This window comes from Oreochromis aureus, linkage group 15 (genome assembly GCF_013358895.1).
Source record: "Oreochromis aureus strain Israel breed Guangdong linkage group 15, ZZ_aureus, whole genome shotgun sequence".
Lineage (NCBI taxonomy): Eukaryota > Metazoa > Chordata > Actinopteri > Cichliformes > Cichlidae > Oreochromis > Oreochromis aureus.
In genome coordinates this window covers 6,944,987-6,963,892 of record NC_052956.1, presented here as the reverse complement: position 1 = coordinate 6,963,892, position 18,906 = coordinate 6,944,987, and the positions used below count along the sequence as shown (strand labels likewise).

The following is an 18,906-nucleotide window of genomic DNA, read 5'->3' as shown; positions in this document are numbered from 1 at the left end:
AAATCGATGCTTTCATTTTGTGCTGTGATTTAAATCTATTTATTTATGTAATTTTTTTCTAGTGTATTTTTATTCCTGTGTTTAACACTTTTGTCAGTGGTTTCTGTTTTTAAAGTGCTTTATAAATAAAGTTGGCTTTGCTCGTACTGGTGTGTTTGTACCACTCCTTCTGACACCACTACTCACAGTCCAGTTGAACACTAAATAAGCCACTTAGTGTTATTGCTTGTTTTTGTTTTAGTGTCAGCTTGTTCATAGGAAATAATGAGGTTTTGGCCTTAGACTGCCCATGGTTATGTTGGCTTCGCCTCCTCTGGTGCACTTATGACCCCTGCTGACATAAAACTGCAGTCACACCCGTGCTTACATGAATACACAGGCTGTAGCCATTTAAACACTGTCAAACAGACCTCAGAAAGAGCTGCATAATTGAGAAAGGCCTCCGCATTATCTACGAACAAAGAAGCAGACTGTTTCAGTGGCACGTTAATATCAAAAAGAATCAGGCAAACTGGGGCATTTTGGCATTTGACTTAATTTACTTTATTCTCCGTTAATAAAGCAAATGTTCAGGAGAAAACAGTGTTTGTGCCTGGCTAAGTGAGCAACAATAGCAAATATTACCAGCAGATGTTTCTGACAGTGGCAGCAGGTGGAAGAATGTTTTCCTGGTGAAAACAAGGAACATACTTATCAAGCGTCTCTAACATTTCCTTGAATAGAAATACCCGTGGATAACTGTGTGGCGTGTACACATAAACCTGCTGCTGTTGTCGTTCCAACAACTTTGCATGTCTAGATAGGGAAAACCCAACCCGATGTTACTGATAGTACACCACCATATTGCAACATCACTTGTCCTGAGTCAAACTTATGCTGAAATGACACTGAAATCTTTTCTTTTTTTCTTTTTTTTGGGCGTGATTAACTCTTTCATCAAGACAGGCTTAGTCCCGTTTTTGCCTTATTTATGATGTTCATCTGATGAGTGCAACAGCCTCCTCGATTTAATCCAAAGATCAAGTCGGAAAAATTGTGACAGAGTAGCTTGTGCAAAAAGGTACAAACAGTATTTGGGATGTAGCGAGACTCACTGGATTGTGGCACTTATAAAATTTCAGAAGTTTAGTTTAATCTGAAGCTATAAAACATTTTTAGCAGGAAAACACTGAGTCATCTGCATATCTTCTGTGTGGTATGGGTAAGACATCCATAAATATATATTCCTTCAACAGTAGTTTCAGACAAATTTATTTTACATCAAGAAGCCTCTTGTACTGCTCTATTAACTGTTCTAATAAATAACACATACAACAGCAGGCTGTGATGAGACTGCACCCTTGTCTGTAATATTTGCAGGGACCCTGAATAACAAGTTGGTAATCTGATCTATTGTTGATGTGAAGGCACCGTTGCATATTTATGCCAATAAAACCGGGAATGTCATATAAACAAAACAAAACAAAGACCATGGGTGTCAACCAGCCAATGCTTCCCAGCAAGGGGAAAAAAAATCATGGCCTGAAACAACTCTAATGTCACTAAATGAATATACAGAGCAGCTTCTGGTTACAGCTTTAACCAAAGAGCTCCTGGCTATAGTAACACAACAACAGTAACAACAAAGATGGGATTTCTGCTTGGCATTAGCACTGGGCAGAGTTATGCAACACAGATGTGTATAAAAGGGTAAAAACCTGATGTCACATGGAAAAGAACCAACCCATAAGACCTCATTTATCCGTATTTACAAAAAAAATGAAACAAAAACAAAAGGCAAATTTGCCATCTTTTTTTCCTGACGAGCTAACCATTAAAGAAAAATTCAAATTTAGGAAAACGCCATGGAAATAGTCTAAAGGACATAACCGTCATATGCTCTGTCAACCATTTAATAACTTTAAAAAACAAAAACAAAAAAACAAGCAGCAATTCATTACACCAGTGTAGCTGAAACATGCCTGCATGAAATGCATGTGAGTAAATGTTAAAAGCATTCAGTTTGGCCCATTCATTGCACATCCGTCTCCATGCTGCTGACTTACTAATACATATTGTAATGTACAGGTTTAACCCGTGACCAGAGTGCAGACTGGACAGTGGCGGCTGCACCCAGACAGTTAGATCTTCTTTTGACACTACAGTGGTTTTACTTCCTGGAATTTAAACCGGGGTTTCTAATCCCTGGAGCTCCAGGCATCGGGAAGAGTTGCGACTCTAGAGTGCAGTTGAGGATATCTGTGGCACAGCTCAGGTGAGATGGGAGGCTCTGGGTTACAGTGAAGAGAAAAGCAAACTTCCTGAGAGCAGATTCAAACCCAGAGTCGTGACCCCGTTGTGGTCGTTCAGATAGGGTGTGTAACAATCTGTGTATGTATATTGCGCCTACAGCTGACACGTTGTATGTGTTAACTCCCAGATGTAGAAAAGAGATCAGGTCCCTGGGATCAACCCCAGTTAATGGCATTGCACTGCAAATCATCCAACATCTGCTTCAGTGACGAAACGTGCTGTAACATTCGCTCTGACGGCAATCGCTACGGACGCACAGACACCAACTTCCCGCCTTCACCCACAGTGTTTGTTTCAGATGGAGACATTTCACCTGGAACTACTCATCACTTGACCTTCCACATATTTACTCACTCTACCGTGTCGTCTCCTGCGTGCAGCTGGAACACACCCGTCTCTTTGTGTTTTTCTTAATGCGTCACCTTTAAAACGCCATCCTCACTCCATGAAAAAGAAAAAAAAAGAAGTCTGTGACTGATTTGGAAACCTTTTTCATTTCCACAACGCACCACTGGGCAGATGTGTGCTATTTTCACATGTCAGAAGTGTGGAGAGAAAAAAAAGCAATTGGTTTGGATGCTTCCTTTTTCTCTGTGGCTGCTGCTGCAATTGAGCGTTGTGTACTGTAATCACCCGCCTCTCCACATCCACTCACAGCTGAGGTCAGAGTCCAGTCACACCTCACGGGGCAGCGGCACGGACAAAAGATGTTAAAGGACAATCACAAGGCATAAAAGGTATATAAAAAAATGAAATAAAATAAAATGAAAACCCACAAAAAACAAAAAGAGTGACAGGATAAGTGGAGAGAGCAGCTGGCTGACTGCTGCCAGGTGGCGACCTTTAAAGCTCTTAAAATCTGTCGTTTCCTGGCAGCGCTTGCTGTGCGCGCTCTCTCTCGTGCCAGTGCGAATGAATTCAGAGGTCTGCGTCAAAAACTGCTTTGTCACTATCCAAACTGTCAAGCAGGCAGACAGCTACAAACAAACAAACAAACAAACAAAAACACAAAACTGATCCACATACAGCTGACATCCAAATAAACTGGATGACCTTAAGAACAATAACACCCTGTTTAGCTCTTTGGTAAACCGCGGGCCTAACTCTACATTCTATTCTCTGTCTTTTCAGTCAGTTTCTGCTCTTCTGAGCACTTTCCAACTATCTACCGTACTTCTACAGCTTGTTTTGATCCCCATTTCTTGTGCACACTTCATTATACCTCATCGACACCCCTGCAAAAGTTCACGTCTAAAAGAACAATAAAAACAAAACAAAAAACAAAGGGACACGGTAAACCGTCTATCCCGCCATATTCAGCGCTTTGTTTTGGCACAGCAGCTCCTTTTTTTTGATGATGCAGATACTGGCATACAGCGTGTAGGCTCACTGGAAACAACATGCCATGCAGGGAGGGAGTGTAAACCAGCATCAGCTCAGACAGACAGACAGACAGAGAGGTGGGACAAAAAGACAGCAAGAGAGACGGGGACAGACAGGATGAAAGTTTGATGGAAAACCATAACAGAAAATAACAGAGGCTTGTTATAACTCCAAAGGGGATTCCAAAGTTTCACTTTCGTGTGTGTGAGTGTGCGATCTTTAACACCAGACGTCACTCTTAAGGTTGGGTACACGCCTAATCTTCAAACCTTCTAGCGAGAATTTGAGAGCCAGTCGCTGTTACCCAGAATAGTCAAGTATCATCCTTCCTTTGACATTATTGTCCACGCTGTGGGTTTGCCAGATACTCAAACTGCGATGGAAACTTTTCCAAATATCTGACCTACGCTGGGAAAAGTTGACGTCCAGCTTGCGTTGCATCAGTGAGAACTTGATATCAGTGCTTGTTCCAAATTCATTTCCATTTCTCACTCTTTTTTCCTCCAGCCAACAGCGGCACAAACAACTTTTGCAAATGAGTAAAAACGTATTTCCTTCTTTTTCATCCGCGAGGCTCTGCTATCACTGTGCAGCTGGCATTTCTGGCGCCTTCATAATTACCGGTATCCGACACTCTCAAAGCCTCCTGTCCACAGTATTCCTGCATCTCAGCGTCAAACCAACCGCAGGTAGGAAAGCATGGGTGCAAACCAAACTGCAGCTGTTTAAGCTGCGCTTTATGGTTGTTCTCCTTTAAAATAATAAAATAAAAAGTGTGACATTCGTGGAAAATGTGCACTGATTGAAACTTCCTGCAGTGTATCCAAGAAAGTCCTCAGAAGTTCCTACATTTAACATCCTCTATGTGACGAGCACTGTGCAAGACAGCAGCTGATCGGGGGGGTGGGGTTGCTTTTTTTTTTAAAACTTTTTTTTTTTTTTAATTACTCTTCTGCGTAAATATCCAGCATCCTGATACAGCATTCATTTTGCAGTAGTCCCACTTGAGAGCAATAATCCAGATGTAAAGATGTGCATTCGTTTAGGCCTCACGTTACAGATTTAGGTACATCATTCCACCTGAGGTCCTTCCTAACTGCCAGTGTTTAGTTTGTGTTGCTCATCTCAAAAGTTTTGTGATGACTCAGGCTGGCAGGTCTGTCCCTGAGGAGATGCGGGTGTTGTCTTTCCAAGCCGTGTGTGTTTGTGTGTGCGTGTGTGTGTGTGTGTGTGAGGGTGAGGTCTGCATGGAAAGAAGGACGAGCTTCAGATCCATCGTCCGGAGCCTCTGGTGCGCTGCTGCTTCTTCCTCTTCTTGCACACGTAATAAATCGGGAAAACAACCAACCCTACAAAAACAGAGACGGCAGAAAGTGCAAGAGAGGTAAAACCGCTGTCCTGTCTACAAGCATTAAATATTCTCTGTTGTGCGGCACTGCAAACAAATGTGTTATATGTGGAGCTGAAAGGCATCGGAGAGAGACGGCAGCACAACATTGATTCTATTAATGATGAACCCGCCATCATGCCTATCAGTCCGCAGAGGACCATCAGTCGGACTTACAGACGCAGGAAACAGATTAACATTAATTACACTAATAACTACAGGTCAGCTGAGGCATGAGCAGTTCACAGTGCAGTCTGATTAGTCTCTAGCTGGATGTTCTTGCAAATGCACAGTACTGTGCAAGTCTTGAGCCCCTGACCTTCCTCATTTGTTTATATTTTGCTGGGAAAACTGGAGCGATCAATTAAAACCTGCAAACATACACGGAGCTTAAAGGGCTTTAAAGTCAATATTTGGCATGACCACCTTTGTTCTTCAACACTGCCCTCTTAGGCAGCTTTCTTTTAGTAGTCTTTAGGAATAGTTCTTCTAGAAGGACATTTAAAGCTCTTATTCTGATGTTGGCTGACTTTTGTTCCATTCTCTGTCGAGATGATGAATCCATGACTGATTGTTTTCCACGGTGTGCTTTTTATTTAAATACATGTATTTTTTTTACTGCATTGGCAGTGTGTTTGGGATCATTTTCATGCTGCAAAATGAAAATGAGGCTTCAGTGAACAAATTTCTGAAGGGGAGATGCATCTCTCGGGTCCCTCTTGTCAGGTCTGTGTTGAATTTCTAGCTATTTCTTAAGTTACTTTTCATCCGCTGTAAATCTCGTCTCTCTCAAATCTTTAGGGGCACAACTTCCAGCTAAAATCTCTTTGGGAATCACTTTGCTGGTGCAAAAATATTATTTCATACCTGTGAAACTGCCTTATCTTTCTTATTTAAAAAAAGTAGGAACAAATGATGTTTTTGCTATAACAAAGTGCAAATTTTAAAGATAAAACTGAAATTGGTCCATTGCTAGGTTTTCTCTTATGTGTAGACACAACACTAGTTCATCCTTTGTGTTAGCTATATTTTTAAGCTTCAGTGATTTATAGAAAATCCACTGAAAATGGTCAGGTACAGGGACTGGACTGAAAAAGAGTGAAGAAGCAGCCAATGTCCTAAGACAACCTTCAGAAAGCCCAGAGAACTGTTGCTCAAAACCACTTTAAAAGTTACTAGAAAGTTTTGTTCACTGGAAGCCAAATACAAAGAAATTAGGGGTGACTCAAGACTTGCACAGTACTGTCGTTCCAGGAAGCAATAGTTACTCCATTATAGTGTTTCTCTGGATCAACAGCTTTGTCCTTTTTGAACAGAAAAAGTGAACTTTTACAGAAAATAAAAAGAAGCCCATGACCAAAAACAGATGATAAGAGAGCTTCTTAGCAGCCTGGAAGAAAACAACAAGGCGAACCATCTCGCTGATAAGTGTTTACTGCTCTCACCGAAACAGATTAGAGGTCATGTGTGTTTGTAATATGTTACCTATCACCAGCGCGAGAGCTCCGAGCACCACGACCAGCAGAATGACCACAGGAGCTATCAGCACCTTAGAGGCTGCAAAGAGACACAGGCAGAGGAAAGGATGATTGTCATTTTTTTTCTCTTCATAAATTGCGACATTTGGTCATCGGTGAATAGCTGCGGGATGGAAGTTACTGTAACTACAAATGAACTCCATCCGCAGTGTAATGTTCTTTATTAAATGCTACATCTTTGCCACTAGCAGCGCATGGCACGAGAACAGTTATGAGCGCTGTAATGGGCCAGTGGCTCATGTTAAGCGACAAATTAGCTCCCGGTTCACGGGCACCCTGCCGATATAACGAGCTGAAGCTGTCGCTGAGAGCAGAGTGAAAGAGAGCTATCAGAGGGGCTTGCATGTAATTGATAACCGTGAATGGATAATAAGAATGAACATCTGATATGTGATTCTATCATGCTTCATCAGGAATCTCACGAATGAAGTACAGAGGCAGATGCGGATACGTTCACTTTTGTTGTTACTGTGTGGTGAATTCACGTCAATCACTTATAAACAAGAGAAAGTGGTTTATAAGTGCAAGAGCCCCAGGAAAGGCTTTTTCATTAAAGTGATGCAAGCAGTGGAGCTTCAGGGATGGCAAGTCTGCTTAATTACGGCTGTTCCACCACTCTGATCCAGACTGAAATACCTTCAAACTGTTAAAAGTACAAATACCTCTGTTCTTCTCTGTGTTTAATACTTCTTAGCAATCATGCTAAAACACTAAGACAGGATGCTGAACGTGGTAAGGAGTATCCCTGCTAATTCTTCCTGCTTCAGTGCAGCCCATAGACGGTTATAAAGTCTCAGTCTGAGTGTCTTCGCTGTGGTTTCAAGGCGCCGATCTGACTGTGAAGCTGACTTGTGATCAACAAGTCCTTAGCAAATGAGCATAGCCTGGATAATCCTCCTTTCTGACTCTCAGAATGACCATAATTTACAAAATGGACTGCGTGTTTTGTTCAGAATGACCTGAAAGTAACAACTTAGACCATAAAGTCAACAGGAGTGTGATGACTGAGGTCACAGAGAAACAGCAGGTGAGGGCCGTTTGTCCACACACTTCTTTACAACCAAAGGTCTTCGGCTACGTTCACACTGCAGGCGAAAGCGCATCAAATCCGACTTTTTTGACCCTATGCGACCCATATCCGATCATGGTATGACAGTTTGAACAGCACAAATCCGATATTTTCAATTCCGACCTAGGTCACTTTCGTATGTGGTACTGAATCAGATACATATCTGATGTTTTAGAAATCGACTGCTGTTTGAATGGTCATGTCGCATTAAATCCGTCTTTTACGTCACTGACACAAGACAGACGCCAATTGTCAGCACCGGAGAAGACAAACGAGAAAGCATGGCGGCGGAAACTGGAGACGGAGGCCTTGTTAAATGGCTTTAACAAGGCCATTGTTACAGCACGGGCTCTCTTTTTTTTCCAGTGTCCTTCTTTCTCTAATTAATTTGTCAAAATCTGTCGGTTACGACAATGCAGAAATTGATAGACTGCTGCAACAACACCTACTAGCTCTGTAGCCGCCATTTTTTACTTCCGTAAACAGAGCGCGTTGTGTGTGACGTCTTTTTTTGCGCATGCTGGCCTCTTTGAGGGACGTGAACCGTTCACACTAGAGCACGTTTGCTATCACATTTTATTTGTAGCGTGAACAACCAGACAAAAAAAGTCGGATTTGATTAAAAAAATTGGAATTGAGCTTTAAGACCTGCAGTGTGAATGTAGCCTCTGTGCAGCCACAGGAGTCGGCCCCTGCTGGCCATGAAAAAGACTGCAACTTAAAGGCACCTAACACTAACCCGGACTGAAGTTATGGGCTCAATCACTCATTTCGGGTCCCATCAAATGAAAAATTAAGCACATTTTGTAAATCTTGGTCATACTGTGTTTCAAAATGGAGACTTATCTGTGGTATGAAACCACACCTTCATTTTCTAACAAGAGGCCAAAAACAACTACAGATTGGTTCAAACAACTATACTTTAAGTACAAGTATTTTGGATGTGTCGCCACTTTGAAGACTCAAACTGTCACCCTCAGATGAGAGGGGATTGGTTAGAATGTTCAGGAACAATCCAGGAACCATCAAGGCTCAACCCTGCCGTAAACAGGTAACTTCTGAAACACCAGCGTCACTGTCCACAGTGAAGTTTTATGTCACCATGAACTGAGAGGATGCTTTCCAAAAGATAAGGCCCTGCTTCAAAATCGACACTTTCAAACTCAACTGAAATTTACAGCTACAAGGACAAGTGCCTTCTGGAGAAGAGTTTGATAATCAGACAAAACAAAGATTGAGTTATTTGGCCACAATTACAGGAGGTATGCTAACAGGAGTAAAGCACGGTGGCGGTAGCAGCTGCACTGGCACTTCATACACTGGAGTGCATGGAATATTAAATAAGGAAGACTACCTCCAAATACTTCAACCTCAATTCAATGCAACAGCTCGACATTTGAAACTTGGACACAACTGCTAAATAAAATCTTGTGCTGTATGTATGAGGGAAAAAAATCCTTTCAATAAATTAATGTATACTTTATTGATCCCCGTGGGGAAATTCCTCTCTGCATTTAACCCATTCACTCTGTGAAGCAGTAGGCAGCCATTGGGCACCCGGGGAGCACTGTGTAGGGACTGTACCTTGCTCAGGGTACCTCAGGGTAGCTGTTCAGTGGATTCGAACCCCCGACCTTCCGATCATGTGGCCAACACTCTACCTACTGAGTTATCCCTGCCCCTTTCCAATAATATTCTTGAAACTTTCAGGGACTGCAGTGGTTCTCCCTAATTTCAAAAGCACTGTCCAACTGTCCAAAGCATCAACGCATTACTTTAAAGTAGAAAATTGGGACACGATGCAGTCAAGCACACACATACAGTACTTCCCCTGAGTTTTCTGGGTGTAAGTTGTCTGTTACTTGTTTTGCACACACTTGTGTAACGAACAGAGGACATTGTCCTAGTCTGAAACTCCTGTGCTCTGACAAGGATGCAAATACATAAAAGCCAGTGACCAGAGTTCACTCTGATCACGGCTTGAGCAAACAGCTCTGTTGTTTAAATCTGTGGCAGAACGGCAGAACACACGGTAACTGCCATAACGGGCCACTCCTAGTTGTAGATATGCAGCTGTGTTAGCATAAAGCTCACTATAGCTGAAAAGAGCAAACATGCTATGAAAACAGCTCTTTATCAATTACACGCAGCAACTTACCACAGACAGAGCCTCTAATTAGCCGTCTCAGATGAGGTTTATCGGGGAGATAGCGATACTTGCAGCCAAACACACTGAGGTTGGATGTGTGGTCCCCAAAAAATCTGCCAGCAAAATGAAGCGAAAGGTGAAATCGCAGAGAAGAGATGGGCGAACAAAGCAGCCAGAGTGAAGAAAGTGGAGCACAACACACCTCAGGTGTCTGTAGCGCTCTCCGCAGCGGTAACAGAAGTTGGTGTTGCACTGCACACAGGTCATATGATCGCATCCCTCCGTACGCTGAATATGAATCTACAGACGAAGATTAAATCAAAGAGGTGATGTAACATGTAACACCTGTGAAGTCTCTTTCAGTTTCACACTGTACACTATAAGCATCTAACAGCACCCGCAGTAGTACAGTACATCAGCAGTACGCATCAGGGAGCAGACTTTCTATAACCTCACCAATAACTAGCTTTGAGCAGCTTCTTTTACTTGACACCAATCTGCTGTCTTCATCAAACATGAGCTCCTCTTCCTGCTTCCAGAGCCATGGAGCAGCAGTGTGACAAACACAGATGGAAAGTGTTTACTGTTGTGAGCAAACAGTTCCCATATACCGGTAATTAGCTTAATTTATGTCTTCCTTTAGTCATCTGACAGTCAAATTAGATATTGCGTGGACCAACTTGGTCGTAATGAGACTGCACGATAAGACCAGGCTGGTATTATGGCTAGCAGGGAGATGCCAGTGAGTCTACCAGATATGGTTTTGTGCAGCACACATGGCCATCATTTTTCAGCGTGCTCACCAGTTACGGACTGCCGCTGCCGCTGCACACGTTCTTTTTTTACATCTGTGCATCCATCCTGTTCTCTACAGCGCTCCATCCATCATCTACAACTGCTTCAATGCTTCTTAACCTTCATTGATTCATTCATCTACACCGATAACACCCTCCATCAGTCAAATCCCTTTCCGTGTACAGACACTGTGGCCGCTTTCAGGAGTCCTCTTCCCGAAATGTTGGAAACAAAAAGCTTGTGGCGTCTATCATTCATCAGTGTCTCACCTTGCACTTGGGGCATTTCTGGGCGTTTCTCTGTCCGTGCTCAATGACACTCGCCCAGGTACGTAGCAGCTTGTCTCCTTTCCTGTAGTCGCGGCATTTGAGCCCGTCATGCCAGGGCGCGTGGCATTTAAAGCACCACACAAACTGGCAATTGCTACACTGGATCTGCAGAGCAGACAGAAAACAGACATGTTTACGCACAAATAACCAACATGCTCAGCCTTAAAACTGGACAACTGCAGTTTGACCAATCACATTGAATGTGTTACTTTTGAGCAGAGGTGCAGATTTAGTACAGGCTATTAATCCTTAAACCAAAATGCATTATTTTAGTAGCCAGCTATTTATATTTATATTCATATATACACATGACCCTTAATGAAATCCCCAAGTTTATCCATTTTCCAACCTATCTGATCTTTTAGTTCCTGTCTCCTTAAGTCTGCCCCTCCTCAAAGGCCCTTTTGATTGGTTCCCCCTCGCCTGGCTTCAGCAAACAGAACCTGCTGCTTTTAAGCTCCGCCTTCTCACCGAGGGCTCACCCAAACCCACACCTCCAGCTGTGTAATAGATGACTACAAGAGGAAAATATGTGCTGATGTCAGCTAGGCACAAGCTGGAAACCAAGGCTTAGGTGTTACTTCACACTGATTACCATATTATTTTAAACTCTGCCCGATTTCATAAGAGCATCTGACATTATAATACACAAATAAACACAAATAACACAACAGTCCTATTTAAGACCTTTAGGTTTTGGAATTTGCCTGTTTTTCCCCAGGATTGTGAGGCATTTTATTCCTAAATATTAGAGTTTGCCAGTAGGGAGATGACAGGGAATGGGGGAAGAGAGATGGGAAACGATAAGCAGCAAATATCTCTGTGCAGATGTGAACTATGGATGTGGTTTCGCTTGAACAAATAAAATCATACATCAATAGGGCACCCTGGTCTTTGTTGCTCTTGACGTGAATAAAGGCTTGGGATCTGATTTTATCCACTCGCAGTTAACCAAAGCAATTACTTTTACCCCAGCTCTGCTTTTGTTGCCTAGTGCACACACCAGCGGCACGAGGCACTTCTTTTTAATCACACAGCTCACTGCGACTCACTGCGAGCATCCCTTTTTACTGTACAACATTACGGCAACTGTCATCGCCGGCGCGTCAACTTACTTTATACTTGTGCTCGGAGCGGTTGGGGGTGTGCGTCTTCAGAGAAGTGAACTGACTGCACTGGGGGCAGGGCTTTGTGCTCGAATCCAGCTGACTCAGCTCCAAGAAGTAACGATATTTTGCCACCTCCTCTTTGGTCAAATGGGAAATCACCAGTCCTTCCTCCAGGTTGCCACTACACTCCGTGATCGGACAGCTGATAAGAGCTTTCCCCACTCGCACCTGGGGAAAGAACACAGACAGATGACATGGCATCGTGGAAAAATCTGCTTTTAATGCACATAGAGGCTCAGAGGAGGGTATTCTACTTTTAAATGTTACTGATAAACCTGTCAAAGGCTCCACAAAGAAATCAGTAAGCTTCATAAAACATGTGTCACCACTCGGCGGTTTGTTATGGTGCATTTCTCTGACCCAAATCTGCATGCTGAATATATTTACACCACTGATGAGAGATGGTAAATAATTCACCAAAGACCAGAAGAACTGAGGGGCAGAGGGCGGTCGTGCAGCCGCTGGAGGTTAACCTATGACAAAGCGCACGCACACGGGCACATTAGTGCAGTGTGAGTGCCTGGCACTTGGTAACTCTGAGTGGAACTGATCCACAGTCTGGTGATCCAGTAAAACACTAACTAACCATAAGATCGTGCACTCTGGAAGGACTGCACTCTTTTATTTAGACTTCTCTTGAAGGCGTGTGAGGCTAAGGTAAACAAACCTGCTCACCAAAAGGCTTTCAAAGATAAAGCCGGATATTTTGACTCTCTGACTAGGCGGTTTCAGGAGGCTGACATGTAATCCTGGAAATTTCCCAATCTGTTATTATCATGAGTCATTAATTTAGCCTTTACAGCGCTACGTGTCAATGTCCGGCAAACACAAACTCATGTCATCTAACCCTACCTATAATGCAGTATGTGATGCAGTAAATGTCACGGGCAGGATTAGAGACAACTCAAATCCCACTGGAAATATTGCCTCCTATTCTTTTACCATCTTTCGTTTCAAACTTTTTTCAATGTGCTTCCTCCCAGCTAGGGCTGATCTTCTTCTCTAGTTCCATTCATCTTTCATTTCCTCATTTTTCTCTCTCGCTCTGTCTCCTCAACACATTAAATCCATCAAACCCTGTGAGACCTGTTATACTGACACACGATCAGGTCTTTTCTCCCTTTGTGTGTGCGTGTGAGAAATGGCAGGCCGAAAACAAAGTACAATAGCATCAACTTCTGATGGTGTCACACCCATATCACCCACCCTCCAAAAAACCCAATATTACATATAAAGTGAGCATATATCATCCAAAGCTGTATTGATATTGTTGCCACAACAGCAGTGCTGGGATGACCAGCACAGACTGGTTGGACAGGTTATTTCTCACCTGCACGTGTCACAGAGTGTGGTCTGCTGAAAATACAGGTGACTTTGTTCTGTGGTTTTAATGTCGTGAGTGAAAACATAAACAAATACAACCAGAAACCTGAGTTTACCACATTAGCGGTGAACCATTCACCTACCTGAGTCAGTCCAAGCACCTAAACTGCCACGTGCTGCACGTATTTGAAACCTAGCTGACTGAGGCTGGGTTGTAAACTAACAGCATTAGGTAACATTCAGCTTTGAATCTATTCGTAAGAGCAACAGATGATGTCAGCATGACGTGGACCAAAATGAGGTCATGCTGCCTTAAAGTAAAACAACTGGTAGTAAGTGTTTAGGAATGTATGAGGCTTTAAAAGGGACCGTGTTTGGCAATCTGTGGTTCAATATTTGTACTCTGCACTCTGCTAGGGTAGCTTTGCATGATTCACAGCCCTGTCCCCCTTCCCTCATACCCAACCAGTCAAAGCGGATGCCTGCTCCTTCCTTAGCCTAATTCTGCCTAATTCTAATTCTTCCTGTTAAAAGGGAGTTTTTCCTTCCCACTGTCACCAAGTGCTTGCTCAAAGGGGGTTATTTGCTTGTTGGGGTATTCTCTGTATTATTGTAGGGTCTCTACCTTACAATATAAACCCCCTTGAGGTGGCTGTTGTTGTGAATTGGTGCTATACAAATAAAGCTGAATCGAATTCACAGTAAAATAATTTGACTCACAGGTTCAGCCAGCTTATCAACTGTATGAAACTAGCCGTTTTAGCGCTCTCTTCCTGTTCCCTTTAAGCCAACTTTCAGCTGAGTGCCTGCCTCTGCTAAACTGAACATTTGAAGAGCAGACGGGTGGCTGTGTCCCTGAGATGATCAGATTAGGGATTTTCACTTTTGCTGACGTCATACAGAGCACAGAGTCCAAAAAAAATGTCTAAAACTTACTGTTATGGGCAATCTGAAGCCTGAGGTTTTGGCTCATAGGGCTTGCCCATAGTTAATCTGACCTCATGAAACCTCTTGTCACTATTTGTTTAATAAGCCAAAATTGAGAAGCAGTGTACGAAAAACTAAGTAGACCCATACTGCTTCTATCATACGTCTAAGCGGGTACATAGCAGCCAGGTGCTGGTAATCAAATGAACCCCATTAATGGATCTTTATGAAGTGTGAGCACCTCTATGAAAGCAGAGGTTCTGGCAGTTTGCTGGTCTGAAGCATTCAGGTGCGTCTTAACATGCATCAGTAATGATCTCAGAGGAGCAACTACTGCTGCCCGTTAGCCTGGGAAAGGTTATAAGGCCATTTCCAAACAATCTGGAATCCATCATCCCACAGTGAGAAAGACTAAACATGTAAAATGTTGAAGATATTTTTCCCAGGAGTGGATGATGCAGCGCATTCACCTCAACGTTAGACCCTCCAAAACAAAACAAAAAAACAAAAACAAATTCAACATCTCAGACTCTAAAGTGCCACATTTTTCAAAAACCCAACACAGCCTATCAGCACCTCATAACAACTGGTGATGGAGGGGTGATGATTTGAGTCAACCATGAACTCCTCTGTACACCAGAGTATTCTAGAGTGAAATGTGAGGCCATCAATGCAACAGCTAAAGCTTGGCTCAAACTGGATCACCACACAATGATCTCAAGTAAAGCAGCAAATCTACAGGATGACGACCGAAAAAGAAAAGAATCAATGTGTTGCAATGGCCCAGCCAAAGTCCAGACCTCAACCTGATTGAAATGACCAGTGTAAAGACCAACGGGCTGAAAATTCCTCCACAATCATGTGAGACACACAGAAAACAAACACTTCAACTTACTGCTGCTAAAGGTGACTCCACTGAAACACGTAGGATACTCAGCTTTTCACACACTGCTTCTGCATTTTGGCTTAATTTTTGTTACATAAATATTGACACAGTGTAATATATCATGTGCTGGTGTTCGTTTAAGAACATGCCAATGTCCTGATACATATAACCTTGGAAATGAAAGCGGGTGTGCTATAGACAATATGCAATAGCAACGATTAGACTGCCTAGATTTCATTAGGTCTTTATTTAGCACAACAGGAAAGTTGCAGGTTTAATCCCTGTTATAACAACACGGCTGGAATCGGTTCAGTGCAACATCCATCCATCCTGCAATGCCTGACCAAGATCCCAGGAGCAAAAACAAAAACAAACAAACAAAAAACACCAATTCCCAAGTGTCCCATCTGTGACCACATCCATCTGACATAACGCTTCTACTGAGGGTTAAGTGCCAAGCGTGTGTGCTAAAAATTCCACCTCCACAGGATAATGTACATGACCATTTAAAACAAAAATAATAATAAAAATTCACAGTGTGCTCATCAGAGAGCCGGCTTGGCTCTGTATTTGCATGGATGTTCATGCCCTGTTATCAAAGCAAGACAACTGCAGATAAAAATGAGCCTGAATGACTGATAAAAAGTGCGTTATCTATACAGATTAAAGCCAATCTTAGCAACAGTAGCAAGGAGATGAGAGTGCAGCTCCTCCCTGGGCTGTAAAAGCAACAGGGATTATGACTGAAAGATTGCTGACCGGAACAGTCTGATGAAGAAGCCACAAGAAGGCAGAAAATCCATCCTGAAACACTTTATCTCTGGTAGAAAGCATCACTGGCTGGCAAATTGTAATTTTACTGTCAGTGCAACATGAACATGTACAATAAACGGTTATTTAATTTCTCTGTTCAGTGGGCTAGTCAGTGTTTCGGGGTCTGTGTTAGCAGTGGAGCTATTAAAGCAGAAAATAACTGCTAATACGCACAATTTAATATTCGCTTATTTATCGCAGGTCACACAGTCATCGCAGTGCTGACCACTGTTACTGAACACTGCAGAGCTTCCTCACATCGTGCAGGCCTGGTAGGAAGCAGCAATGTGCCTTGTGCTGCAGTCTGATAGCTGTTATACTGGAGAGTAATCAATCTATCAATTATTAATTTTCTTAATGGATCAGCATAAAGCAACAGAGACTCCACACTGACATTTATTATAGTGGAAGAACTCATTCTTCAACTACGACATTGTTGCCTCTGTGTTGACTGCTTCAGCTGTTTTTATCCATCCTTTTCCTCCAGATACCAAAAGGCATTCTGGGAATGTAGGAATCAACCCAGAAGGGGATGATCCCACACTTTGTGCCCCTTTGGGATGCAACTGGACATGCTAATACACATAAGCATAAAAGCCTTCTATCTGAAGGTGGGATCCTTCTTAAAGAGCCTGAGAGAAAGACGCTGAATAAGCCAAAGAGCTCTCACAAAGTCCTCTATTGTGAAAACCACCGCTGCCAGGTCCCAATTTTGGTGTGGCATGCGTCTGTGACCCAGATTCACCGAAAAAGTACTCATCACAAGACAAGAAGACCTGTAGATTCTCGCCTTCACTCGTTAATTAACCCTTAACGTGGATCTTTTTGTATGCATGCGAAACACGTGGGGTTTGGGGTCACCACCTGGTATGCTCGAAAGCCAAGCCCGTGCTTCCAAATGTGGATAAAATGCCAAATATAGCACAAGAAAAGTGTGACGGAGAAGACTGCAAAGTTAATGCTGCTCAAGGACACCTCAGCCAGCTGCTGCTGACCGACCCAGCGAGGCCTGCTTCTGGGACAGGCCCCTTTTGTTTTCACTCAGATACCCCCCACTGCTCCCTAACCCAACCAACCTGGGAGCTGACGTAGAGTTTCAGACACTCGTCACACACGGCCTTCCTGCAGCAGGGCAGGGGTGCGATGGTTTTCTCTTCCATGCACACCCGGCAACTCTGCATCGCACCCTCGGCGCCGGCCTGCTCCGCGGACAGCCGGTGGGACAAGTCCCCAAAAGGATCCACCAGGTCGTCCACTGTGTACGGTGGCAGCTCGGGAATCGAACCCGCATCCCGCCCAGTCTCCAAGTCCCGTTCTGACGCGTCCGGTGCGACGGTGTCATCGGAGCAGTCCGTGATTTCGGCGTCTTTTCCATGGCTGTCGTTGGCGATGCAGTAAACGGTGCAGTAGACGTGCTTTTTGGCGCTGACAGACCCCTCCGGAGTGGCCGTGCTGCCGCTGTTGTCACACGTATGATGGCGCTGACCTGTAACGGTTAACAATTCAACTGCCCGAACACCCAAACTCTGTAACTCGCTCGAGGTTGGTTCGTTTTCCACCTCGGCTTCGCCCGTTTCTACGTCCGACTTTGTAGACCCGCTATAATCAGGTCCATAATCTTGAGTGTCGTTAACGCTTCCTTCGTGGTTTTCAAGCTCGGCTCCGCACTGCATCCGACTGCCTCCGTTTAGACGGAAAGAGGGAGATTTTGAATCCCCGAAATTCTTCCTCAGGATGTCGACAGCGCTCGCCCTCCTCCTCGCTCTCCCTCCGCCGTTGCAGTTGTTGTTGTTGTTGCCCTCCGCATCCTTCCCCCCCGGGTCCCTGTCGCTTTCGTCCAGCGATAGCCGGGAGTTTGACCTGGTGACACGTCGGCTCAAATCTCCGAGCGTCCGCTCAACTTTACCGTCCGTGAAGGAAGTTTGTGTCGGCAGGTTGCGGGACAATTTCACCCTCCCCTCCTCGATGCCGCTGATGAAACTCGGCATTTTACAGGCGTCAGCTATCGGGCCGTCATTTTCCATTCCCGATTTAGCTCTCCCCATTTAGAGAGCGGCTCTCTCCCGTGCCGTACCGCCGCCTGCTCGTCTGTCTGCCTCTCACCTAACTCCCACTACCAAAACAAAACAAAGCAGGCAGCTGGCTGCTTCCGGGTGTCGTCGTAAGCGTGCAGGAGAGCAGCGATAGGCCGATGGAAAGCCTAGTGGTGGAGATCGGAGAGAGCCTAACTCCCCTTTAATCTATGGCACCAAATAAAAACAGTGCTCCCGGTGCTAAGTGTGAGGAAGAGGAGCCAGAAGGGCTGGCCCACTGGCTCTTTTGGTTTTTTGTCCTAGGCCTTTGTATATGGGTGTCAAACATAACGCCCAGGAGCCAGAATCGGCCCTCTAAAGACTCCAAAGAAACATTGATGCAATTAAAATTTAAGTATTTTAATTGCATTTTTATAGGTTTTACTGTGTTTTCCACTGATAAAGACCTCCTCCATTAACATCCATAGTACACGAAGTAAAAAGTAAGTAATAGATAAACATTTAAATGACAGAAAGTTCCTGGTTTTTTTTCACTAGTTGAAATAAATGATTTTGACTGTAGATTCACTGTAAAAAAAAAAAAAAAAAGACAGAAAAAATCAGTTTTTCTCTCAGTCCAGCCAGTTTTAGCAAATGTGAAGGAGCTCACAGATTTTGAACTTTTAACTGTATTTCATAGGTTTTACAGCTTTTCCTGATGAAGACTCTCATTGACATTCATACTACACCAAAGTACTTAACAGATAAACAATTACAAGACAGTAAAGTTCCTGTGTTTCCATTACTACAGCGAGTCTACAGTTTAACAGAAAC

General features: G+C 43.6%; 1 protein-coding gene across 1 annotated transcript; it reads right to left on the bottom strand.

Annotated features, from left to right (window-relative positions):
• Positions 1–519: 519 nt before the first annotated feature.
• rnf217 (ring finger protein 217) lies at positions 520–18,461 on the bottom strand. Its single transcript, XM_031726218.2, has 7 exons — positions 17,137–18,461; positions 12,058–12,279; positions 10,883–11,047; positions 10,021–10,118; positions 9,828–9,931; positions 6,548–6,619; positions 520–5,024 (listed from the first exon to the last, which is right to left on the bottom strand). The coding sequence occupies exons 1-7, from the start codon at positions 18,103–18,105 to the stop codon at positions 4,942–4,944; spliced, it is 1,713 nt and encodes a 570-aa protein (XP_031582078.2). The 5' UTR covers positions 18,106–18,461; the 3' UTR covers positions 520–4,941.
• Between the last annotated feature and the right edge of the window lie 445 nt (positions 18,462–18,906).

Coding starts and splice junctions, on each gene's coding strand:
- rnf217 (XM_031726218.2), bottom strand. CDS start 18,105: ATGGGGAGAGCTAAATCGGGAATGGAAAATGACGGCCCGATAGCTGAC. Junction 11,048..12,057: donor GCTCCGAGCACAAGTATAAA/GTAAGTTGACGC, acceptor TCTGCTCTGCAG/ATCCAGTGTAGCAATTGCCA. Junction 10,119..10,882: donor AGAAATGCCCCAAGTGCAAG/GTGAGACACTGA, acceptor CTTCGTCTGTAG/ATTCATATTCAGCGTACGGA.